The sequence below is a fragment of the Hypomesus nipponensis genome, chromosome 17 (genome assembly GCF_054491055.1).
Source record: "Hypomesus nipponensis isolate SF chromosome 17, ASM5449105v1, whole genome shotgun sequence".
Classification (NCBI taxonomy): Eukaryota; Metazoa; Chordata; class Actinopteri; order Osmeriformes; family Osmeridae; genus Hypomesus; species Hypomesus nipponensis.
The window spans coordinates 4089415-4114446 of record NC_140377.1 but is presented as its reverse complement, the minus strand read 5'-3'; the positions used below and the strand labels follow the sequence as shown (position 1 = coordinate 4114446).

The 25032-nt window shown below is 45.0% G+C and overlaps 4 protein-coding genes across 4 annotated transcripts; 2 read left to right on the top strand and 2 right to left on the bottom strand.

The window, feature by feature from the left end:
* The first annotated feature begins 961 nt into the window (after nt 1–961).
* LOC146253047 (melanoregulin) lies at nt 962–4234 on the top strand. The gene is made up of 6 exons (XM_084678031.1): nt 962–1320; nt 1461–1552; nt 1840–2002; nt 2193–2283; nt 2379–2542; nt 3048–4234. Exons 2-6 carry the CDS (start codon nt 1461–1463, stop codon nt 3264–3266), a joined length of 729 nt encoding a protein of 242 aa, XP_084534157.1. The 5' UTR covers nt 962–1320; the 3' UTR covers nt 3267–4234.
* A 3492-nt stretch (nt 4235–7726) lies between these two features.
* tcap (titin-cap (telethonin)) lies at nt 7727–9999 on the top strand. The gene is made up of 2 exons (XM_084676579.1): nt 7727–8070; nt 8417–9999. Exons 1-2 carry the CDS (start codon nt 7922–7924, stop codon nt 8805–8807), a joined length of 540 nt encoding a protein of 179 aa, XP_084532705.1. The 5' UTR covers nt 7727–7921; the 3' UTR covers nt 8808–9999.
* Nucleotides 10000–12020: 2021 nt separating this feature from the next.
* On the bottom strand, nt 12021–15305 carry LOC146253045 (proline-rich protein 29-like). The gene is made up of 6 exons (XM_084678414.1): nt 14681–15305; nt 14219–14303; nt 13495–13610; nt 13111–13307; nt 12760–12830; nt 12021–12524 (listed from the first exon to the last, which is right to left on the bottom strand). The coding sequence occupies exons 1-6, from the start codon at nt 14759–14761 to the stop codon at nt 12496–12498; spliced, it is 579 nt and encodes a 192-aa protein (XP_084534540.1). The 5' UTR covers nt 14762–15305; the 3' UTR covers nt 12021–12495.
* A 6444-nt stretch (nt 15306–21749) lies between these two features.
* rprml (reprimo-like) lies at nt 21750–22085 on the bottom strand. The gene has a single exon (XM_084678398.1). It carries the CDS (start codon nt 22083–22085, stop codon nt 21750–21752), a length of 336 nt encoding a protein of 111 aa, XP_084534524.1.
* Nucleotides 22086–25032: the final 2947 nt, after the last annotated feature.

Here is a 25032-nt window from a genome sequence, read left to right as displayed (position 1 = left end):
GCCTACTGGTATCTCTGTACTGCTCTTCCCTCTAGTCTTGTCCTTCCCACAGCAGACACTGCAGGTCTCACAGGGCAACTCATGAGGAAAGGAGGGGTCTTACTTCTGGGGAAAGTCTTGGGGAAAATGATGTCCAGAGTTACCATGGGAACAGCCCCCTGTGTATTCTGATTATACAGGCAAAGATCAATGTGCTATTTTAACCCTTGTGTTATCTTTGGGTCATTCTGACCCATCAGTCATTGTGACCCACCTTCATATTGCAACAACTTTACCGCATACAAAAAAAAAGTGAAGCATTTTCCTTTAACCATTGGGCTGTCTCAGACCCCCCACATTGAAGGTTAAAATAATGTTGTATTTTGTTTTTGTAATGGGTAAAATTGGGCAAACAACGATGGTTCGTTATGAACCTTTGGGTCATGTGACCCAAAGGCAGCACAAGGGTGAAGGACTCCAGGGTATGATCTTGGGACTGGATTTCATGCCTATGACCCTGAGGCTCTCTCTATGTCATATTTGCCAGTTACACTCACAAGAAAGATTCTCTCCCCCTACAAAGTTCCCTAATGTCAGGGACTTTACAAGGAGCTCATCTCGTTACTTGCTTTCGGTGAGTTGAAATAAAAAATGTTCTTGTCAGCAGCTGACCAGGGTGTGGTCAGTCAGCCCAAGAAAATCCCCGTCAAATAGATCATTTGAAATAGAGTCTCTGAGCTTTACCAGTACGGTACAACTACTTCTATCGATAAAGCATAGTGGATTTGACACTTTGGAATGTGTAGTTGCTCCAGTAGAGTAGTCATGGGGGTTCGTCTGCAGCCTAAGAGGGGGGCTCGCCCTCACTGCTGGGGGCGGAAGATGGCTCCTCTCACATGACTTGGATGACTGTCCGCAGGGGCCGGGGGGTGTGGGACTGTATGAGCGACCTTCTCACTGCTCTCTCTGTCGTTCGTGGAGCAGAGGAAGCGTCTCAGTCCCTGGGCAGCCTTCTCTCTGAGCTGCTCTCTCGGAGGGAGAAAGATCGGCCGGCGACCTGGACACCTGCCCAGCTGCCAGGAAACAACACATCCCTGGGCCTGGATCGAGAGAACTTGGATGGAGTGGATCATTACCCGTCATTAGCATAGTCCTCTGGACTGGCTGAATATCCTCGTTGACTTATTCGAGATATCCGTCTGCACAGGACTTGATCAGTGAACGGGACGTATTTTCCAGGCTTGTTATGATCTTGTGATTTATGTACACCTGCGACTGCTTCTTCATGCAAATCCTTTGGATGAGACACTTGTAGGGAAGACAACAGTAGATGTAAACAAGGTGAACCCAGACCTGTTAAAGCACGAATAAAAGGGACAATTGGAGTGTCCCAAGTAATGGTGCGAGTTTGAACTGCATTGCATCTCTTCCATGATACCAGTGTCTGACTTCAACAAAATCCCCTGTGCTTTCCTTCATAGATGGGGGCTGCCTTTAAGAGGTTCTGTGCACGCTTCTGCTGTTGCTGTTGCTGTGACGATGGTGATGAAGAAGAGAAGCAGCCTATCCTCAGGTAATGTGAGTTAGAATGAAGCAGCTATCAGCTCATCCTGATTGCCACAGTTGGAACTTGTGTTGCTTCTGTCTGTTGTTAAATAGAGGCTATATGGTATGTGATGCTACATGCTGTTTGTCACAAGTCAGCTTTTCCATCTTGACCCCTCGAACGGAGAACATTAGTGTTCCGTCTAGCTTCTGTTGTAATGACAGCTCGTTTTTATATAGTCCAACATAATATTCATGTGATTTAACATTGGCGTGGATGATCATATCTCTCTGTGTGTCGTTTTTTTCCCCCAGTCATGATACTCTGGAATATTTTGAACGGGAAGCACAGAAGCGGCGCGACCAGGAGACTAACTTGTGGAGTGAGCCTGGTGACCCCAGCCACTCAGAGAGAGATGACGACCGCTCGCTGTACAACCTGCTCCAGACCAGGGCCAAGACCCGCAGGGGCTCCCATGTACAGCCAGGGGGGAGGATGAAGGGGGGAGGATGGAGGGGGGAGGATGGAGGGGGGAGGATGAAGGGGGGAGGACAAGGGGAAGGGACTGTGCTTCAACCCTGGAGAGATACATGTCGTTAGATCTGATGATAGTCTTTGATTGTGATAGTCCTGAATTCCGCATTCGTGTTTCCCTGGCTCTGTGTAGGGTTACCGGCGTCTGAGTGTGGACATTGAGGCTATGAGGGACATGCGCCGAGAGGTCAGAGATAAATGGAAGATGATCCTGGAGAACCTTGGTAAGAGAGGGATTGAAAGGCAGAGAGCAGAGAGAGAGAGGCACAGACAAACAGACGGACAAACACTCACCTTTTTCCTGTAACGTTTCCTGCAGGTTTTATGGCCGAGGCCGAGTCCTTGCTGACTGTGGCCACCAGCGCGTCGTTCGACCGCATGCACAACGCCCCTGTGGCCCGCACGCTGCTGCACACGCTCCATTCCGAGACGTCCATCTTCAACAGCAGGGAGTCCCCACCAGAGAGATACCTCTTCATCCTGGTAGGAGCAGCAGCACGCACAGGCCTGTCTTCTGTCCGTTCCCCGCCCCCAGAATCTGAATCAGAATCAGAAGGGATTTTATTCGCCATGAATGTTTGCACAAACAAGGAATTTACTTTGGCAGGAAGGTGCATACATTAAACATATAGGAATATTGAAACTTAAATATGTGGACTAACTATACAAAAGGAGAAAAGTCTAGCTAATACTAAGGGGGGTCTAGCTAATACTAAGGGGAATAAAATAAAATATAAGTAGTCATAATATACAATCTAACCTAAAAAAACAGATAGTGCAAGAGAACGATACAATAGTGCAAATTGCAATGTGCAGGGTGTCATTGTGCAGCTTGTGATTTAAAGTCAGTGTGAGTCCTTGGCCTTGTTAAAGTGGCCAACAGCGACAACAGCAACCCCGTCGCCTTCCTCTGCCTTCTCCACCATGTCATCCCCTCTCCTCACACTCTTTACCCTTCCTGGCTCTTGTCTCTCTCTCTTCGCCTCAGGATCGTCTCATATACCTGGACGCCGCCGAGGACTTTGTGGCGAAGGCTCGGCGCTTCTACCCCAAGGGAGACGAGGACGACGAGGAAGAGGAGGAGACCGCCATCAACCTCCCCATGCTCCTGGCCAGGGTGAACCGTGCCATGAACGGAGGTGGGGAGGATGACGAAAGGCTCGACGAGGAAGACGGGAGCGGAAGAGAGGAGGAAGATAAGCCATGAGAGCTGCGACTTGTAATTAGGAGTCAGATGGCTGAGCGGTTAGGGAATCAGGCTATTAATCAGAAGGTTGCCGGTTCGATTCCCGGCTGCGCTAAATGACGTTGTGTCCTTGGGCAAGGCACTTCACCCTACTTGCCTCGGGGGGAATGACCCTGTACTTACTGTATGTCTCTCTGGATAAGAGCATGTGCTAAATGATTAAATGTAAATGTAATTATCCCAGGCAGAAAGAAGGGGGCAGCAGTTGTCTATGTTTCAGCGTTACAACCGTATATTTCTTGTTCGTCATCCAGCCAACTGCACCCACTTTAAGAGTCATTCTAACTGTTTAAAAACGACATCCCCTGAATGTTAATGCTACGAGATGTGGATATCAATTTCATCAGCGGAAGTTTGATCGGAAACATGTCTTACTTGTCATCGATTCGCTTGGCCTAGCACTGGTTTGGTTACGTTTTAGATATGATCTGTTGTTTGGGTCCACCACAAAATGCTCTGTACCCTGCTGTCTGTTTATTGTTTGTCTCCCTTCATCCTTCAGGGCTCAGTTGTCCTAGGAGCACAATCTTCCAAGCAATTTGTCTCATGATTATCAGCACTCCTTTGGTTTAGTCACAAGATGTTCTTGTTCTCCTTGAAAGCTCAGATTGGATATACTACATTACCTTTGTACATGATACAGAGGAAATGCACCAGACTGCATTAAGACCGATCATCAGCTCTCATTATAAATGTTAAGTAGGAGGTTAACTATGTTATCACAGCACAGCCTAAAGCCAGTTGGAGGCTTGAGCAAGTGTATATGTGTGTGGTTGTGTTGGAGAACTATAAGGAAATATTTTTCACCGTAAGAAGATTGTGAGAGATTTATAATGTTGTGGTGAAAGTCTGGGGATAGGGTATGTTCTGGTGCAAAGCTGAAAGAAATAAAGTTGCAAACCTGATATGGATACACAGCCAGGACACAGCCTGGTCGTGTGGGAGGGGGTTTATATGCCCTTTGGGACTGATGGAATCATATTGACACGAAGCATGACAAGGCTGTCAGAGCCCTGGCACATTATGTGGGCGTGTTATGGAGAAGACATACGGCAGAAATAGACACCTTCCATTGCAAATACACAGAAAAGTTCATTGACACGCGGTTGGCACTCTATACTCGCCGAGGCAAGATCTAATTAAACATGTTAGTCCCACAGCTCACATTTATTATTCAACGCAGTAAATCAGATGACATCAGGGCATGTGCCAGTGCGTAAGTACTTGGAGTTAGAAAGCATGTTTCTTCACTTCCAAACCTGGGGAATTAACGTGGCCCGCCTGCCGTGCCAAGCTGCTTCTGGTCCCACCCCGCCTGGCCTGGTTTGGCCCAGGATGCCCCTAGCCTGCTGGTCCCTCTGGAACTACCCAGGGTGTGACGGAGGATGTTGATGTTATGGTGAACACCTGTCTTTTGGAATCACACAAGAGGGACACTCTGGTAGAGGTGCATCTCTCAACGCAGCACCAGCCTGTTTCTAAACGCACACACAAACACTCCTTGCCCCCGTGGGTTGTTAAGATAACTCTCCCTAGCAACTGGTGTGTCATTTCACTTGACGTGAACGTCCTCCGAGTGCTCAGACTCACATTGTGTCTCTTGTGGGAGTACTTGTTTCTGATTACTGTTGCTCCTCGATTTCAGTAGAACAGCTTTCATCAGCTTTCGTCTTCAGATCAACTGGCCAGGCTTTCTTGGCCCTCTCAGCTGACTTGCTTGCATCTGTTGTCATCAAACCGAAACATTCAGATCTCCTTTCTCCACTGTTAGTCTGTGCAGTGAGTGCGAATTATACAATGACAATCGGGGGGGTCAACTTCTTCTCCAGAGCATGTATCGACCCCCCCCCGCCCAACCAGTTTTTTTACTTGGGGGTCCAAGTCTTATAATTAGGGGGGTCGAAACATCGTACCCGTAATTCGTACCCTGGTTCCATCCCCTCGCCCTATCGCTTCCTCCCTCTCATCCTCTCCCTTCCTCCTCTCCTTGTCGCTTCCTCCCTCTGACAGCTCATTTAAGCGTCACTTCCCTGCAGCTGTGCACTTATATAACAGACCCCTGTCGGCCTGCTGGTCTGCCAGCCTTGTCTGCCTGCTGGTCTGCCTGCTGGTCTGCCAGCCTTGTCTGGAGCTGAGGGAGGGAGGCGGGGTGAGCGGCAATGGAGGGGGCTCTGGTCACCCTGACAGGATCACCTTATCACCACTCACCTCCGGGACTTTCCACAGCCCTGGTTTCAGCAGAATAGGCGTGTCGTGAACCAACCAGGAAGTCCTTGGCTTCTAGAGACCATGGGAATGTTTGTCACATCGACAGGTCAGCTCTGGGATCAGGTTGCAGTCAAATTTGTTGGTTGATTAAACTGTTTTATAGAGACGTCAATGGTGATAACACACAACTCTGTTGTTCAAGAGGCCTTGTTGGAACATTTGACCAAATACTGATTCATCCTGTTTGTCAGGCTAATCTCCAATAAACTGGCCAATAACAGGTTGGATCCTGACATACTGCCAATTTAGATCAAGTTCATTGGCTCACTAAGTTGCTATAAAAAGATAATGACCTCACAGTATACTGAGAATATTTCACATATATACTTACTAGGTTTCTGGAGTGACATTTTATGGTTTCCATGGTGACATAACTCAATACTGTATACTATCCCAAACATGGTGTGTGTGTCTGAGAGAGAGAGAGAGAGAGAGAGAGAGAGAGAGAGAGAGAGAGAGAGAGAGAGAGAGAGAGAGAGAGAGAGAGAGAGAGAGAGAGAGAGAAAGAGAGAGAGAGAGAGAGAGAGAGAGAGAGAGAGAGAGAGAGAGAGAGAGAGAGAATGTCATTGCTATTCATGACATGTACAGAGAAGGAAGGTGAGTAAGTTGAGATGTTGCTGTGCTGAGTCTTTCAGCTAGTACTTCTTTAGTATAAAGAAACAATGACTGGTATACAGTATTTGGATGACAGGTTTACAACTTATAATACTCTGTATTTTATAAACCACAAATGAAACATTGCCCACAATACTAACATTGTGTCTCTCATTTGGAGTTATGGGGTAAATAATATGCTTCAGGCTCAAAATAAATACATGGCCATCTAGATTAGGTATACATAGGAGAGAGAAAGACAGAAAAAAGACAGAAAGAAAAAAAGTGTGTGTGTTTATGTGCAGATGTGTGTTTATGTGCAGATGTGTGTTTATGTGTGCGACAGAGATAGAACATTGCTGATGTTGAACCATGAGAGTCTGGGGTAACCTCTGTCGCCAGGGTGATAAATCAGCGAATGAGCTTCCATTGCTACAGCAACAAAAACTCTCCATTAGCAGCTCAGCTTCTAATGGGGATGTTCATGTATTCATGAGACATGACTAATCACCAGGCTGTGTTTGTTTGCATAACTGTGAATAACTCAAACGGGGTAAGATAATTGGGTAAAGTGTGGCCGACTGAGGAAACCCTTCACATTGTGAAAATGTGACTTTCTGGATATTATACATATTTGGGAACTACAGACGTTCCTGAATACAAATCTGAATAAATCACTCAGATATATCTATCACAACTGAAGTTAAATCATTTTTAAGTTGACCTGTGTCTAAAAGGGATAAGGGAGAAAACTGCATTCAAAGATTCCACTCCGTGTCATAATTCGATTTGACATGTGTACATTACAATGAAGTTTAGGGTGGTAACTATACAAAACATCAAAAATCTCAATTGGCCGACAATCCGACTGGATTCCGCAGGCCACTGCACATATATGTAGTTGGGTATCCTACATTCTGCTCTTCACACTATAGTCTTATGACATGTCAGTATGCATGTGTGCCTATGTGAATAGCAATGTGTTTGTGTCTCTGTTTGTTTGTGTCTGTGTGTGTTTGTGTATGTAGTGTTTGTTTGTGTTCATGAGTGCATGTCTGTTTGTCATGTAACCTCTCAGAGAGATGGTATTGACATTATTAGAGGGAGCTAATCTCTTCATTTTAGTGAACAACCACTCCCTGCTACATGAACATCAAGACCAAAGATGTATTAAGATTCCAGCTCTGTGATCAAGCCCCTGGAGTCAATCTCTGTGTTTACATTAGTCTAGATTGTGTTTCTATGTTTGTGCTTTGAAGATGGAAACTTTCCACTTCGTACTCCAGTAGCTAAATTGAAAATGTCGGGCTGGGAGGGGGATTAAGGGGAGGTATAATTTGGTTTTCAGGGGATTGTCAGTCCAATTACCGTAAGACTCCCCCTTACTCCCCCTCTACTGCCGCCTCTCAAGAGCTCCCCTGGGGAAGCGTCAGTTCCAGCTCCCGGGAATGAGACACACTTGGTGTCGGGTGTCAGCATGCACTGGTTTGCAGAGTGACAGCATCTCTCGTAAATAGCAGCGTGGACGCTATAAAAGACAAACCGACTCAGTCCCCAACACAGACAGCAGCGACCACCACAGAGACAGCCGGCACAGTTCCCTGGACCTTCCACCAACCTGACAGACCCTCAGCCAAGCCCACAGACGAGGAGCGAGCCCAGAGAGACCGGGATAGAGCAAGAGGTGATTTTTTTTAAAGGACGGACAGGAGCGCCGGATCCTTCTACGGAAAGACAGAGAGACAGCAGTGAAAATGCAGGTGTGTACCATCGTGGAGAAGAGTGCTGGGGCCGTGGTGGCAGCAAAGCTGGCCTGCAGCATACGTGAGGAGAACAAGACGCAGAAGGAGAGCTACGTAGCAGACTGGCACAGCGTCACCCTCAAGACCCGGCCACAGGACAGGTAAGGAGCATCTGATGACTGGAACATATTGTACATGAGTCACTCCAAAGTGTCTCACTTATTAAAAACCAGGGGCCTCACGACGGGTTAACTGAATTATTCTTCTGTATGATTCAGCTTTACTGTCTGGGTAATCACTGTCTGGGTAATCACTGTCTGGGTAATCACTGTCTGGGTAATCACTGTCTGGGTAATCACTGTCTGGGAAATCCCGTAGGCTCGGTTGGAAAAATTTATTTTCAGCAGGTTTCGCGGAAGAAACTTGAAAGACACAACGGCCAATTTAAGCGAAACGTGGAAAATCGCTGTTGTTAATCTGACTGTCTCCCTGTCTTCTGTCCTGCAGGCAGACCATGAACATGAACGACGACTCTCGTCGCGAGACTCTGTCTCGACAGTGGGAGGCTCGCTCCCTGCTCCAGACCTGCCCGTCTGGGGTGTACAGAGTGGGCACAGTGGAGAGGGGGGTGAGGGAACACCAGCTCCTCCCCAAGAGGAACACCCTGCCTCTGCCCATCTTCACCCCGGCAGAGCTGGGCATCCGGCTGGGCCGCGGAGCACCCCACACCCTGGAGGACCTCCGCCCCTTCCCCACTCCAGATGGAGCCTGCCCCAACAAGAGAGCCGTGGACCAGATCACCAAGGCCCTTCCTCCAGTCAAGCCAATCAGGATGGAGTTCGCCAAAGCTCCCAGAACCCTGGGCCGATCCATCTCCCAGGAGATCCAGAGAGGGTGAAGACGACCCACAGGATGAAGGGCCAGAAGGAGGGGAAGTTCGGGAGAGAAGTGTACAGAGAAGAGAAGGATGAGCAGCATGCAAGGAAAATGGAGGGACAGAGAGAAGCGGGGAGAAGCATATTTAGATGAATATCCTTAGTGTCATCCTGTAGTTTGTTCTATAGATACCTTACACTGTATACCTTTCCCTTACATCAGGGAAACGGCAAATGTCACATGCTTATGGATGGTATTTGAATGTAGCTGGTATTTGCTGGATGGGATGATTCCTATCTGACAGCATCTTCTGTGTGATGGAGAGGTGGACACATGCTTTGGGGGGGGGGGGGGGTGTTCTTTCAGCTGTGCCACAGCTAATCCTCTTGCTGCCTGGAAAAGCCTAGACTGCCTGCAAGGCCTTGGGGGGTCAACTGCTCTTTGACTGAGCCCCCCCCGCCCAGTCCTCCACTCTGTCATAGACAGGCCAAATGCCATTTAGAAATGCCAGTCTGACTGCATCACTATGATGCGTTCTGTCCCAGTGTCATGCAATGCCATTTTCTGGCATTGAAATGGAATGCATTTTTTATGTATTCCAGTTGTATGCATGAATTAAAGTTCATGGGTCAACAGAAAGATCCAGAAAGTGAGCGAAGGAATGTGCTTGAGAAGTGAAAGGCGAGGTGTTAGAGATAAATGGAAAACTGTGAAGAGGATTTGGACAGGGAGGAAGGGGGTGTCGCGGTGTGTGTGTGTGTGTGTGTGGGGGGGGGGGGGGGGTTGTAGTCAACACGACAGAGGGACACTCAACATGCTTTGGCATCTATCCCCGGTAAGAATGGAGAGCTGGCCGGCCTCTGCCTAATCCTATCACAGGCCACAGAACAAGATGACCTGATCCAACAAAGGCAGGCCCTGTCTGTCTGTCTGCTGGCAGCTCTGATTGGTTGAGTCATGCCATTGCAGAGATATTGGGAACTAGCCACCTGTAAGACTTGTCCGTCAGCAAAGGGACATTTGACTGCATGATCTGATCTGCCCTGCTTATTGTGTTCTAACTTTGAACTGTTCCTCTTAGAGTTAATGAACAGTTAGAAGTGAATGCTCTGATACTCTTGTGGTACATATGTTGTAGCCTACTGTGTTGTGTTTCAAATGTTTTCCTATAGAATTATTTTTCTATAATAAATACTAAGTTGCTTTACACTTTTTATGTTGAGCCACCTTCCTGTTGTTCAGCATCACCTCAACCACATTCAAAGACGTTCTTCTAAGTTTATATCTCACGCTATTAAAGGTTCACAAACAAAACACACTCACACACACACACACACTGACACACGTACGAATGTACATATGTCATGTCAGACAAAGTGAGGATCTGCAGTCAACCAGGCTGGCTCGTGATCTGACCCCTAGAGGATTCAGTGAAGGCAGCAACAGCTGATCTGGGTCAAAGAGTCACAGCATACAGATTTAGGCATGTGTTGAGAGAAAAAATGCTCAAAGAAGCACGGAGTAGCCGAGTCCTTATGTTACTGTGGAATGTTGAAGACATTGGATGGGGCGTGTCAACTGACCTGACAGTGCACTGGGAGGACGAGCGCCCGAGTTGGACTCTTATCAGAGCTCTGCTGGGAACAAGATGTGATATTCTCCCCCCCCCCCCACACACCCATCACCCTCATATCTCTCTTCAATAACACACTCTCCACCGTTTTATGCCTCTCATCTATCTTTCATGGCTCCTCCGCAGTGCCACCTCTGTGGGCTCTCAGCCCAGAATGTACCGTCCCCCTGTTGTGACAGTCTGAACCCAGACACCACGTTCCCTTCCTGTCTCCCTCCACTAACTCCAACAGTCTCCACGGATTTCTTTCTTCTGCGTTATTTTCCACCCGGCATAAAAGTTTTCATTTCTCTTCCATGCCTTGGTTACTCTCTTTATTCTCTCTTTATTTGACCCTGTCCTTTGCTCTACTATGGGATCCCTGCGGCAGTCTCTTGTGCTTCTAGTGCAGTGATCTGATGATTTAGGTATTAATAGCTTGGTAAACATTGATGTTGCCATAAAAGAGAGACAGTAATATTCCTGCTGCCTGACCTGCTCATATGAGCTCTTAATCACAATGTTCTATCACTTTTCTGTTCTCTGCTTTCACGCCCTAACTAGAATATTACCCCCTCCCCCTTACACACACACACACGTCCATCTCTAAACCGGGGATTGTCAAACCTTCCCCAGAGACTTTCACAATCCAACCCAGAAGCTGCCAAGCCACGAAACTCTGTTCCCTAGCAGCCAAAGAATTTCAGTTGACTAGGATGGTGAACACAACATGTACTGGACACGAAAACCTTCCACTATGCAATGTCCCAAACACTCACACACGTCTACAGCATACACTGGAGATACATACTCACATACTGTATCGCTTCCTTCTACCACTTCATTCAACAAATACATTTCAATCCATCTGCCTTACGATCTACTTGGCTTTAATACACCACCCTCCTTTGAAACTGACCTTGGATTTTGTAGTGTCACCTTCCAGCCGGACAACTGAATTTACTTTTCATCTCCTGTAATCCTTCTCAGCTTTCGGTTGTCTTTCAACATTGCTAAGAAGGTAAATGGTGTCAAGTCTGCTATGTGGTGTGACACAGTGGTGCCCAATGTCAGAATACAGGAGCTCTAATACCTTTGTGTGTTCTTAAGTGATCCAGAAAAAGCTCTTATTTAACTCCAAACAGGATAGCTTTTTTAGGATGGTCATGGCAGGAAAGGTCCACAAAGGCACACACTATTTTAATTCAACACAGACACGCTAATATTGATTTGAGACAGTAAGAATGGTTGCTAATTAATCCATTTAAATTGTTTACATAGTTACATAACTGTCAGACCTCCAAATCATTGAAGGTTGTGCTACTGTGTGTAATGCCAGACATGTTGCTGCTCCCTGCTGGAATTGTTGTGACAATGCACAAGACAGTTGTGGAAGAAAAACGTGATTTAGGTTCTGGATGTATACATGTATTAATCAAAGCTGAGGAGAGAGAGTAATACCAAACATATGACATGAAATACAACAATATCAAATGCACAAAGTCTATCTGATACAAAGTTGGGCATGAAGGCCACAGAGTTCTTATCAGACAAAACAATGCCCATAAAAAGGCTGATAGCAGCTGACAAAGAGAAAAACTTGCCTAAGTAACAGATGTAAGTCTTCAATGTATCTAGAGGTAGTCCACAAACAGGTGTTGACCCAAGTGTCCCCTTTCCAGCCATAGGCCCCACACCTCTTGACCCAAGCTTCCATTTGTGGCCTGGCCATACGGAGCCTTCACAGCTGCACCCAAAATGGCTGACTTCTGACACAGATCAAAGACTGACCTTCAATAATGGACGTGAGTCAACACAACAGTGCAATCAATCAGGACAACGAATAATATGATGGAATAATAATAAAATAATACTAATTGTGATTGACATATAGATATGGTAAATCCTTAAAATGTAAATAAAATGTTCACACAAATCTCACACTACTGAACAATAGGAAGAGATGAGAACAGCTGTATATTGCAACTGCAGATGTCAGCAGATACTTGAGATTATGTAATCCTCTACACTAAGACAAACACTAAGGAAATAAAGAGTCACAGATAGAAGGAACACGATGTTCTCTCCTCCTGATGAACTATCTTCTTTCGGTGGCGTCGTAGTACTCTGTTCCGACATAAGAGAAACCAGAAACATTTGATGAGAACAACTGACCCACACCTGGGTCAACATCACTCTTGTTATCACCAGCAGAGTGCCAATCAGAAGCTCTGGCAGCACCGCCATTAACTGCATTATGAGTCTCAGGACTGTCATAAGAAGCCGTAACCCACAACCATCCTTTTTGACACCATCTTTGGGCCTGATTGTCTGTGAGGCTTGGGTGCTGGGGTGTACGTACCTGTAGCGGGGGGGATGTCTGCCCCCACAGTCCTGGTTGCACTGGGTGGGGGAGGTGGGGGGACGGCCCTTCTGAATAACATAGGGGTCAGATGGCCGAGCGGTTAGGGAATCGGGCTATTAATCAGAAGGTTGCTGGTTCGATTCCCGGCTGTGCAAAATGATGTTGTGTCCTTGGGCAAGGCGCTTCACCCTACTTGTCTCGATGGAATGCCCCTGTACTTCCTGTAAGACGCTCTGGATAAGAGCGTCTGCTAAATGACTAAATGTAACTGTAATTAACACCAAGGCATCGTCATGTATTGTTTGTGTTGCTTTCTAGACTCAGAGGAGTGTCGTGAATGTGCGTCACCTGTTCCTGTGTTGGGAGGGGGGTGCTGTGGGCGGCTCCACGGGTTCCAGTGGGGTCTGATAGACCAGGGAGGGGGGAAGCTGGACAGGGGGTGCCCAAGCTGGGTAGGGTTGGTAGGGTGCAGGCTGGTAGTGGTGGTGGTACACCATTGGGTCCTCTTCCTCCTCCTCATGCATGATCACCGTGTGTCTGGTAGCCTTGAGATCAGGGGGAAAACATATTCCCCTGCTCACTCTCCAGCCTCCCCTGCACTTAGTGGTCTGATTAACATGGTTTCTCAGTGCTGCCATAAGTTATCACATCAAGTCGAATGATCATTGAATAATTCACATAGGAGTGCATTTACACTTTAGGTTCAGAATGCCTTTCGGGTGAGCAAAGTACCTGGGGGGCGGAGGAGGGGTGGGAGTATCCAAATGAGCTGAGAGCTGTCATGGTCATGTTGTTCATGATGACCTGGTGCATCTGGGCATTCTGAATCATCATCAGCTCCACAAGGTCTGACATCAACGGCGACACGGGAACATTACAGACACTGACAAATGTCTGCGCATACTAACTCTGGAACACTATTCAACTCCACGGCAGCACTGTAACGAGTCTCGTACAGTGCATTCAATTCAGTCGGTCAGTCTTCAATCTTTGCACTATTTCTGTTTTCACATGTTGTTAACTTGGATCACCTGACAAAAACATTCCCCTCTTTTTATGGACATGACTAAACCTGATAAATTATTGATGTTCACCTGTGGGAAAATTCTGTCATTGGCCACCAGTTGACAGAAGTGACAATGATGCAACATTCAGCAAGAAGATGTATGAACATTTCAAACTGAAACCTATCAATGATACTATATAAACCAACTTAAAGTAATAGGCTATATTAGTATCAAGTAATTGAGGCAGCACGCACCCTATCACACACACACACACACACACACACACACACACACACATTCTTACACAAAGGCAGAAGGACTGAACCATAAATGAATTGGTATGCACGGAAAGACAGACAGACAATCAAGTAAAGGAGAAGCCGAAAGAGTGGAACTCGGTGGGTTTATCTTGACAGCTTCTCAGCGGCCAGTCAGCCTGCCATACGTACCCTCCTTGATGTGGCCACGCCTGACGGAGACTGCAGGAAGCGAGGCAGCCGGGAGCTGCTGGAGGATAGTAGGCTGCTGAGGAGCCTGGGGACAGATAGGCTGGTAATGAGACTTCGCCTCCAGGAAAGCGGTAGAGAATCATCTATATCTAGATTCGGTGTTTAGATGAAATGCTCCGAGAGAAGATATCTGCCCGCCACCACGCACTGGATAGATGACAGCGATTCAGATAATGACCTATATTAAATGGAAGAGCTTTTAAGACTTCGTTTTTTAAATGGCACTGCCTTTCCCAGAGCGTATATTAATACTTCCCCAACCTCACGCTACCAAAGGCAAGGGTACAGTGCATTCAGCAGGCTTTATGAAAGTGTCGAGACTAATTATGACCTGGCTGAAACTAATAGTGACCTGAAACTTCACGGTCTGGACCCAAGCCAGTAGTATAGCCTACTACTTACAGATTGTTGAAAAAAGTGCACATTTTGAGTGTCTGCGTCCCACTGCTGAAATTGTGGGATGGTATCGTCAGTCCATGCCATGAAGTAGAAGTCCTTTCTGATGCTTGCCCCAGCTGAGTGGACAAGCCTGACAGCCGATTGAGTGTGTTTGAAGTTGCCAAGGCGTCAGAGCTCAAACAACATCCTTGCATGAAGGGCAGTGTGCATTATGAGACATACACACAGTGAGAGAAGTGTGTTCGACTTCATAATTTATATAAAGTCTAGACAAGATGGCATGTGTCGAGCTTTGAGTGCACGTTTGACCGGGTCACAATTTAAATCACACCACTCGTTGCAAACATTCTGACAATTCCTGCACACAGCCTATCGAAGCAGGAAACAGTAGCACAGGACCTGTCTCGTGTTAAATTAAGTTTCTACAGACAGTGTTATTGGGTTTTTTACTTTATAGACTTTTGCTCCCATTCAGCGAGTTGACTTATACTAGTTCAGTTTCCTCCTTCCTGTCTTTTCTCCATTTCCATAGCTGTCGACATCTCCCACGCCAAGTCCTCCGCCCCCAACGCATTTCAAACTGTAATTAATCAATGTGCCGCGCGCAGTAATCTGGAAAGATCGCCTCTATTTTTAAAAAGCCTTGTCACCGTGTGGGCAATGTGAAACAAAAGAAAGTGATTTGGAGAACGTGGTAGGGAGAAAGAGAGAAAGAACAACAGTAGCAGGTGATAACCCACACAATGTGAGGGGAGAAAACATAGGCTACTTGCCACAGAAAGCATCCTCATCGACAGATGGCCGGTGCTTGCTTCCTACTTTTAATTATTTTCTGTCTATGAAATAGTCACAGTTTGTCGTCACACTCAGTTTGCTGTAGGTCCATTATGAGACAACCTTTCTCAACAACTTACTTTCTCTGTCGCTCACTTCTCTCATGGGCTGTGTCCTAAAATGCACCAGTAACTCCTACCAGTACTAAGCTGTCAAGACATTATCATTAGCTTGGTTAGGGTTGCTTATTCGTTTATCTTCTATTCAGTCATATTTAATGATACATAGCAATCTCATCACAGCCAACGTTATTAGCTTAACTCCATTCCCCACTGCATACATCAGGGAAAATGGAATGGCATCTGTGTAAATGTTAGCACATTACTGTAAATGTTATCCTATTAGAGAGGTGATGTTGTTGCTTGGTATTGTCACCACAGAAAGTTGGCCACATATGCCGAGGCAGTGATTGAGAATGTCACCACTCCGCAGTCTGAGTCAACTTCCCCCTCGCCCCGTCACCATCCCCCCCCCCGCCCCCCCACCGTGTCCCCCTTCTGTCCCCCCACCTCCTGCGGCATGTGCTCGAGAACATGGCCATTACCTTTCTCGGTTCCTATGGCAACCTTACTCCCGCTCTCCAGCCCTTGGGTGTTGGTTTCAGTGACTGTATGTGTGTGAAAGAGAGAGAATGTGTGTGTGTGCATCAGAGGGAATAAGAATGAGCGGTTGGTGTTATGTTATATTTCCTGTTAATATATTTACAGTGAAACTACGCTTTCTATTTACTGTTTCCTCACATGCACAAACATACACAAGCAGACATAAACCCGCAACTTTAGAATTCCTTGAAACAAACGCACTTGCAAGGTATTGTCGGATCGTTTCGCTAGTGTCGACACAGAACACGGTGTGTCAGTGTGGTGTGATTTCGGAACTGTCTGTTTCCTCTTTCAGGCTGATCTCTGATCACTGGTCAATCAACTGAGCCTGGATCTGGAGCCCCCCTCTGAGTCTCATCAGCCTGCTACATCCTGTCTGTGGGCCTGCCTCTGGTGAGAGGGAGATGGGGAGTGAAACATGAAGGGCTGGAGGAGAACATCGGAGACGGTGAGGGCGTGTGATAGACCGCAGAAGACACCGTGGAGAAGAGACTGTGGGCAACGGCAAAGATGGTGAGAGGTGGGGTGGGGTGGGGGGGGTGCGGGGGTTAACAGAACAGGCTTACACAAGGACTGTTATTCTTTTCTGTGAGTCCACTGTCTTGGCTTACCTTTACAGAGAGAATGTCAGAGAGAAAGAGGGAGGGAGGGAGGGAGGGAGGGAGGGAGGGAGGGAGGGAGGGAGGGAGGGAGGGAGGGAGGGAGGGAGGGAGGGAGGGAGGGATGGATGGATGGAGGGAGGGAGGGAGGGAGGGAGGGAGGGAGGGAGGGAGGGAGGGAGGGAGGGAGGGAGGGAGGGAGGGAGGGAGGGAGGGAGGGAGGGAGGGAGGGAGGGAGGGAGGGAGGGAGGGAGGGAGGGAGGGAGGGGAAGCAGTGGCAGATAAGGATGAATATGTCTCCCCTCACCTCCCTTTCTCTCCTACACCCTGAGGATAGAGGCTGGATTGACTCCCCCTCACCCCCTCCCACGCCACCACCACCACAGCCATCGCACACACACACACACACACACACACACACTCACACTCTTGGACTGGCTGTGTGTGGTGCCCACCGCAAACGTATGCCAATTAACACATCTCTACACACACTAAGCTCATTTATACAACATTAACTGGTTGGCCACAGACACCAATTATCTTTCATTTGGTCTTATGAAAGCGAGATGGTGGAGTTGGCGAGGGCTAACAAGCTTTTCTGCAAGAATAACACAGCCTACTATTTGTGTTTGTATGCCTTCCTATTCCTAAGCTCATTACAGGAAATCAATGATGTGAAACCCACTCTCTTGGGATAGTGATGTCTGAGGTGAACACTTATCAATTTTCTGTGTCCTGGAATCATTAAGCTTTCATTTTCATTGTTGTTTGTCGTAGCGTCAGAATTCAGCACAATAAGTCCTGCATGATATTCTCGGTCTGTAGCGACAAGCAGTGCTATCATTATAATATACAAAACCTCCTCTTGTTAGAGATTGTTTCCTTTAAATCGGCCTCAGTGTTCAGAATGAAAGGGCACTGAGGTCTCAAAATAGCAAGTGGCTATACAGTAACTGTGTGTCCACCACTTTGCTGGAAGATTTAAACATATAATCCACCTGCAACATAACTTTAACAGAGTGTGTTCATGCTTATTCAGCTACAGGGTTGACCTGAAAGGCTAAAGGCTTGGCTAAATGTAGAAACAGAGGTCGAAAGAGGGGTCAGTGTAGTCTCTGACTCCTTGTCCTTCATGGAGTTTTGATTTGTCTTTTGTGCCACAGGCCTATGAATACAACGAGCCCCGGCGATAAGATGTTCAATCTTAAAACGTTGATTTGGTTAAAGTGGCATTAGACAAAATTGATTTCAAACCTAATAACTCTCCTTCGAAAGGTGGGGTGTGTGATGGGGATGGGGGTGGGGGGTAGTGTCAAACTGAGAGCCTGAGTCATACGGTAAATCAGTTTTCTTGACACATTCTTAATTACCTCAGAGCCTCAAGCCAACGTGTGCAGAAGAAACATCCAATGAGAAACAGGAAATGTAGATGCTGATGTTGAGGCTGATTGTTTTTTTGTTTGTTTTTTACATTTCCCCATCCTCATGCCTTTCCACAAAAGTGTGCATGGTGTTTAACCCAGCATACTTCACACACACTCTATACATACACTTAGCTTCTAAAACGTTTGCTCACGCTGATTGGCTGTGCCTTAAGGGAAACAGTTGGGGGATAGAACCTGAAATGGACGAATGAGAGACACCCATTTCACAGAGGTGGAAAGATGATTGAGGAGTGTAAGGGCACATTGACATATTGACAGCTACATACAAGACTGAGCAGGTAATGGCTCTTTACCCTGGACAGGTAAAGAGCACAGCTTGCTTGTGTGTGTGTGTGTGTGTGTGTGTGTGGCATGTGTTTGTGCCTTGTGGCTTTGCATGTCTATCTTTAACTGATTAAGCTTTGCTATTTAGGATTTCATACAGTATACCTCCTTAATAGATTTGTTTAATAAGAATGCTATGGGGGATCAGTCAGATGGAGATTGTTTTTCTCCGGTTTAGCATCTCTATTATGTGTGGTGTGATTGCACTGTCCCAGGTGTCTCTCTCTACTCCGTTTGAATGCAAGACATCCCATTAGAAATGAATTGAATTGGATTTAGAAAGGCCACTTCGATTCGAGAATGCCGTGTGTCTACACAAGAAATGTGTCAGATGAGAGGGAGGGATTAGATAGAAGTTTCTGGCCAAGGGTGCCTTCTCCCTATGACAAATCAAATTTGGGTAAAACTCTTACCCCTGTGGTGAAAAACAAAACAAAAGCAAAACTACTATGCCTGTAACACCTAGTAACATCCCAAGGAGTTTCAGTCAAAGTCTTTTGTTTGGGTATTTGGTCTTTGGTTACAGAAAATATTAAATGTCAAAGCTGGCTTAATCATGATTATTTCTGACATTTTTTCAGTGGAAGTGTATAGTTCACTCTTTTCAGTGTGGTTTATGTTGTAAAAGGTCACTCCTGACACTGCATCAAAAAAGCTAATATAGCTCTCTTAAGCGATACACAACAAAGGCTTCATTCCTCAGCGTAGAAGGGTGAACACAATCGTTTTATGCTCATGACACCCAAACTGTAAACACAACACTCAAATGAGCATTACTCCTATTAATTACCCACTTTGTACAAGACCTTCTCTATCTATCTTACACCAGTTATCGTCATCTGATTTGCATATCTAATTACTTCTTGTCAATCAGTCTTGATTTGTAATAATCAGTCATTCCTTAATGCCTTGTTTGCATTCAGAACTAAATATGACAGGTTTGATTAGTGTCTATTGTCTATAAGATGCCTAATTGAGGTCTCCAAGTGTAGTAACAAAGCTTTTATTATATTTTCAGGAAAGTGTGCTTTACCATTGATGTCATCTCTTCTGCTGCAGTTTTCTGTTAGTATGTATATGTATCTGAGTCTTGCTCCAACTAGACTCCCCTCGCATCATTCATTCTCCAGGCAGATAGCGCTTTTAATAGACATTATTTAAATGAATTTAGAAAATTATTTTAAGGTAATGTCCATTGGCATGCATAAACAATGATGTCAAAACAATACTATTCATCCCCTAATAATGAGTAATCACTAATCAGCAATTCTTTCAGTCAACAAACTGTTACCCCAATCAAATGTATGCTAAATATAATATGTTGAGTTGTGTGGTCATCGTTAACAGGGTTATATGATAGAAATCATTTTTCCGAAGCACTTAATGATAAAAAAGAAAGACATTTAGAATGTACAATGTAACTATGTCTTTTGTTAAATAATGATACAATACAGTTGTGTTGGTATTGTTTTATTGTTGGTATCTTAGATCAAATTGTTTGTGAGTATGGAAGAAAAAACATAATGCGTGTGTGTGTCAGTGTGTGTGTGTATGTGGACTTATCTACCCCAAGAGAGTCAGCTCTCCTGACAAGTGATGAAATAATAATGAGAACATTTGTTGCTTCTGAGTACGCGAGAGAAGGAGCGAGGAGCTGTGGGGAAATTAAAAGTAGAAAGACATTTAATAGAATAGCATGCTACAGTCATGAAACACAAATGGACAAATTAATATAAAAGTTGAGGAAGGCGAGAGGTTGGCTTGGAGGAAAGAATTTGGGGGAAATGAGCAGGGAAAGTCAATCCATCCATAACGGTGTAGAGAACATGAACCTTAAGCAAATGTTAATTCCATTTGTAAGAAAGTATGTCAAGCCTGCACGAAAGCCATCCAGTCCAGTCAGGCCTTTGTGGATGAGGTGAAGAGGGAGACCTCAGAGATCTTAATTGCAGTCAGAAGGTAAACGTCAGTTGATAGCACATAGGCCTATACAAACAGTGCTCTCAGGTTGACACATTCAAGTATTTGCCCACAGACAAATTGAACCATTCTTATGAGTCCACCAGACTCCCTGATTAACGTATACTTACATTACATGTATGTATGAGTCAGTTAACTGACCACAGGTTGCACTACGTATTATGCTTTAAACTGGGTTTGCAAAACACTTGTATAGCTTGCTTCAATAATTCAGGAACGTATTTATATTCAAGGATGTATGTTGATCTGACTGAGGGTGGCGAGACAGCTTGGTGTCTCTAAGAAGCCAATGAGACATAGTAGAAGCGTTGCGTCATGAATTTTTAAAGGTTTATGTTTATCTGAGCTATGAAATGACAGTTGCTTGACTGAAATTAATTTTTCATGAACAACTTCTTCAACCTTGCAGATAAAATGTCACATAATTTCCCAGTGGTGGCCGTTCATCTTGAATTTGCAGGTAATCGCAAAAGAATATTAGGACAAATAGGATTAAGCTATAGGCCTATTATTATAGGCAGTAGTAGTTTGTCCTATAGTGTCAAACACAGGCTACCATTAAGAAGACCATAAGCAGAACAAAACAAGTGTACTTTATTCGTAGCATGCTGCACATTTGTTATATATAAGTCATTCATGTTTCACTTATATAAATACAAGTGTTATAATACAAAAACCATGCAGCATTGTTTTCTTGTATTTTCTGATTACGAAAAGTGCAAAAACATTTGGTCCAAAATCACGCACGGACCAAGCAGTGCATGCTTAACGGAAATAGTCTTTAAACACAGTGTAAACATTGATGGAGTTAATTGTTAAACGTGCAATATTCCTGCTCCTTATGTGTTTTAACCCACATGCCACTACGAATCTGGAAGAGAAATACAAGAACATCTACGCCTTAAGTACTGTGACACCTGACACTAAATCGCGCATCTTACTACATGCGCCGCGGTCGGGAATGTTATACATTCGTTCCTAAACTTAATTTCAAAGTTGCTGAATTCGAGCTAACAACATGTAAACATTTTAGTTACTTTGTTCAAGTTGGCAAGCAAAATATTTTTTCGGTGAACATATCACACACATGTAAACAATACTTTGCTGGTTCTTTGAGCACACTTGTTCTTCATGAAAAATTGGTAGTTTCGAATCAATCGTAATATTAAGATAATAATACTATTTGCATATCATCGTCGCACCAAGAAACAGAGCGCCCCGTAGAGGCGTGTGGTACATGGTGAGGCCACAGTCCGTGCGCAACACACCCATCGCCCATCGTTATGGACTAGCTGAGTCCAATCATTACCGCTTCCACGTCTTTGGAAGGTCTCCGGTCTTTTACCAGAAAGTTAATCATACTCTCCGATTTAATCATAAGGTTGCAGCCAAGGAAGAAGATGCCGAACATTACCGTGAGCGATAAGACGCACAAGACGGCGATCTGCACTACGCGCATGATGAAGAGTTTTCGTTCGTCTGGAGGCAACACCAGCGAACCACCGTCATTAGTTGCCACGTCTGTTTCATTACAGCAGTTTACCAGAGTACCGGCGAGAATCTGGCTCCCATTAAACAGCGCGCCCTGGGTCAGCCCGACTGGGTCGAAGAATGTAACGTTCATCTCTCCGTGGTTGTTAGCAGCCTGATGTTGGGGTGCACGGTTCCACTAGGCAGACTTTTACCACAAAATCCTGTCTCAAAGTTACGCTTTGCTTCATATGGAAAAAACTATCAGTGAAATAGGCTAGAAACACAACGCTTTCCTCTTGGTTAATATTACCAGGACTGACTTGTCATTCCGTAGTCTGTCTATTGCCTCTGAAAAGTCACCACTTTTCCAGACTGAGTCCCGTAAACCGTGCTGCCGGTAAAAGTGCTTAACACAACTTATGAGCAGCTCTGACAGTGCAAATCGTCCCTCCGTCCTGTGAAATGTGAGACTGCCCCTCTGCGCACTGTGCCTTCGTGTGCGCTTTTGTGCCAAGTCTCTGGTGCGTTTTAAAGTGATGATGAGTTCCCCGTGGACCACACCATTGTTTCCCACAAGGGGAGGAGGCTGAAGTAGGTCTGTTGCACGTTAATCCACTTATTTGTATTACGCATACCTTTTTAATTTGAACAGCGATACTTGCAATTCTTACATCATCGGAAATGAACATATTATCTTTCAATAGACGTTTTATGTGGTGAACCATAGAATCACATTAATACTGCATGGAATTGGTGTGTGTGGTAATACGCCTGAGTTTGAAGGTTTTCAGTTAACTGGAGCTCTTTGCTTCAACTCTCTGAGACTGGTGATTGAGATTGCCTCACTGACTGGAGATGGCAATGCGCAACTGATAGAAATGTGTCATTCAAATAATTAACACAGAAATGTGTTATTCAAAAAAAATTAACTTTCAAGTGCACCATAAACCATAAACCATAAATAAACCATTCACACTAATATTATTAGACATGGCAATTCTGTCAGAATGGATGTATGTGGGTATTTATACCAGCATGGTGGGAGTAGGCCTGTAGTATTGTTTGCCATCCTCATGGTGTTTTGGTAAGAGCACAATGTTAAATCTGACATATATATATATTATATATATATATATATATATAATATATATATATATATATATATATATATATATATATATATTCTGTACAAGTTGCCATCCTCACTTCAAATGGTCTAAACTGTCCTTACAATTGCAGTCAACACATGACATGGACAGAAAATGATGCTGCCACCAGCAGTAGTGGTCCTTGTGAAGTATTTTAAAGACTTTTTTGTGAACTATAAAGAATCAATTCTAGCCAAGGTCAGAGACAGATTTTCTTGTTTGTCAACATTCAGAGGTGTCTAATTCAATTTAAGCTGCTCTTGATGTGTGGTCTCTGTGTGGGGACATGTTTCTCTCAACTGCAAACTGACAAGAGTCTGTCCAAACAATGATTAGGACTGCACACAACTTTCATTAGCTTGGGAGACAATCAATTACAGTTCATTAATCACTGGCTGATAACAGAGGAGAATTGAAGAGTTTTATTTTCTACAAGGCCGAATAATCCTATTAACATTTTTGATTGAGCTTGTTTTATCTATTTATAGCTGATATAATTGCTGTGTATAAAGCAATATTGCGTAAATGTCATTTTCAAGCAACAGGGATTTGAATGTTGATCTCTCCGTTAATACATAAATCCGCAAAGTAAAGAAAAAAGCGGTGTTTTTACAATAGGCTATTTATGAAATACAACACAGTTTAAATGCTGCAAAGCGCAGAAAGCTTTTATAAAAACAAAATCAAAGTGAAGTAAATCTTCAATGACTATTGCTACTTTGTGTAGGTTCTAAAGTTATACCATATAACAGTTTCCCTTCTCTATTAGTTTTCTTCCCTATAATTAAATATAGTTTATGTTTGCGCGTGTCAAGTAAACTTCAGCCAAGCTACACTGTTTATCACGCCTTTCCATCTTGACGGGTAGAAAACCATATGTGATGTCCTGCGTTTACTGTCAGCTCCAAAGTGTTTACATTCAATGACGTATGTGTCATAAAGTCACATATGTCAGGGATGGGTTTTTAATATTGCCTATCCTGAATCCCACTACGTCTCAATATAGAAATAGATATTATGGAGACACATATAGACATGTCCTATGTGTCTCACACTAGTTCCTAAGCAACAGGAGATGTGTGAGCATGGAGACAGATGGTTGCTAAAGTTATTTTGGTTGAGAAAAGAAGAGGGGAGGGAGTGTGCAGGGACGGAGCGGAGGGGAAAACGTTTCCACTTAGCGCAAGGGAATTGGCAGCCTAGCAACACAAACTAAGTGAAGACATCCCCTAGCAACAGGGAGGTGTTTGGCCCCACCCACCCCCCCCCTCTCCTTCCCCTCCCACCCGCCCGCCCTCCCGCCCACACCCCCACCTCTGTCTTTAAGGGCCACCACACAGGTTATTACTTCACCTGGACACAAGGATCTCAATCCCCCTCCGCGCCTGCCCGCACACACACACACACACACACCTCCTTTATCTCTTGCACCTTAGTGGGTGAGTCTTAGGATGTTGCTCCTGTCCAATTAGTCTAACAGATTCCTCTTAAGCCAACCCTTTATTAGATGATCAAAGCATATAAAGGCTGTTTTCTGTGTGCTTGCTTCTGGCGGAGAAGGGAAAGACGTGTAAGGGAAAAATAAATGTGAAGACGATGGTGAACAGTAAAACGGAGAAAGCGTAGTAAAGTGTAGTAAAGCGGAACGGGGAATGACACAGTGACAGCTTTACAAAGCAAAGAACAGGGACAAACAGAGAGAGGGCATGGTCTGAGCTTGGGGGGGGGGGGCTGTCACCTGTGGGACTCCTAATCACAGACAAGCAAACGCAGTTGTTAATTACACGTTGGGTCGAACACACACAGAAAAGCACTGCCCCACAACAACCTCTCAATATGCACTCATTAGCCGCTAAAGTTATTTCAAGGAGATGATGGCTTCATTGCTTTAATTTGTTTTGCATTGGTTTGTGTGTATGTGCATGTGTATGTGCATGTGTATGTGTGTGT

Excerpts from the sequence above, each read along its gene's own strand:
- tcap (XM_084676579.1), top strand. The coding sequence starts at position 7,922 with ATGCAGGTGTGTACCATCGTGGAGAAGAGTGCTGGGGCCGTGGTGGCA. Across the intron at positions 8,071-8,416 it reads AAGACCCGGCCACAGGACAG|GCAGACCATGAACATGAACG; the intron begins GTAAGGAGCATC and ends TCTGTCCTGCAG.
- rprml (XM_084678398.1), bottom strand. The coding sequence starts at position 22,085 with ATGAACGTTACATTCTTCGACCCAGTCGGGCTGACCCAGGGCGCGCTG.
- LOC146253047 (XM_084678031.1), top strand. The coding sequence starts at position 1,461 with ATGGGGGCTGCCTTTAAGAGGTTCTGTGCACGCTTCTGCTGTTGCTGT. Across the intron at positions 1,553-1,839 it reads GAGAAGCAGCCTATCCTCAG|TCATGATACTCTGGAATATT; the intron begins GTAATGTGAGTT and ends TTTTTCCCCCAG. Across the intron at positions 2,003-2,192 it reads AGACCCGCAGGGGCTCCCAT|GGTTACCGGCGTCTGAGTGT; the intron begins GTACAGCCAGGG and ends GGCTCTGTGTAG.
- LOC146253045 (XM_084678414.1), bottom strand. The coding sequence starts at position 14,761 with ATGGCATGGACTGACGATACCATCCCACAATTTCAGCAGTGGGACGCA. Across the intron at positions 13,611-14,218 it reads GCGTGGCCACATCAAGGAGG|ACCTTGTGGAGCTGATGATG; the intron begins GTACGTATGGCA and ends CGTTGATGTCAG. Across the intron at positions 12,831-13,110 it reads CCCTCCCAACACAGGAACAG|AAGGGCCGTCCCCCCACCTC; the intron begins GTGACGCACATT and ends TATGTTATTCAG.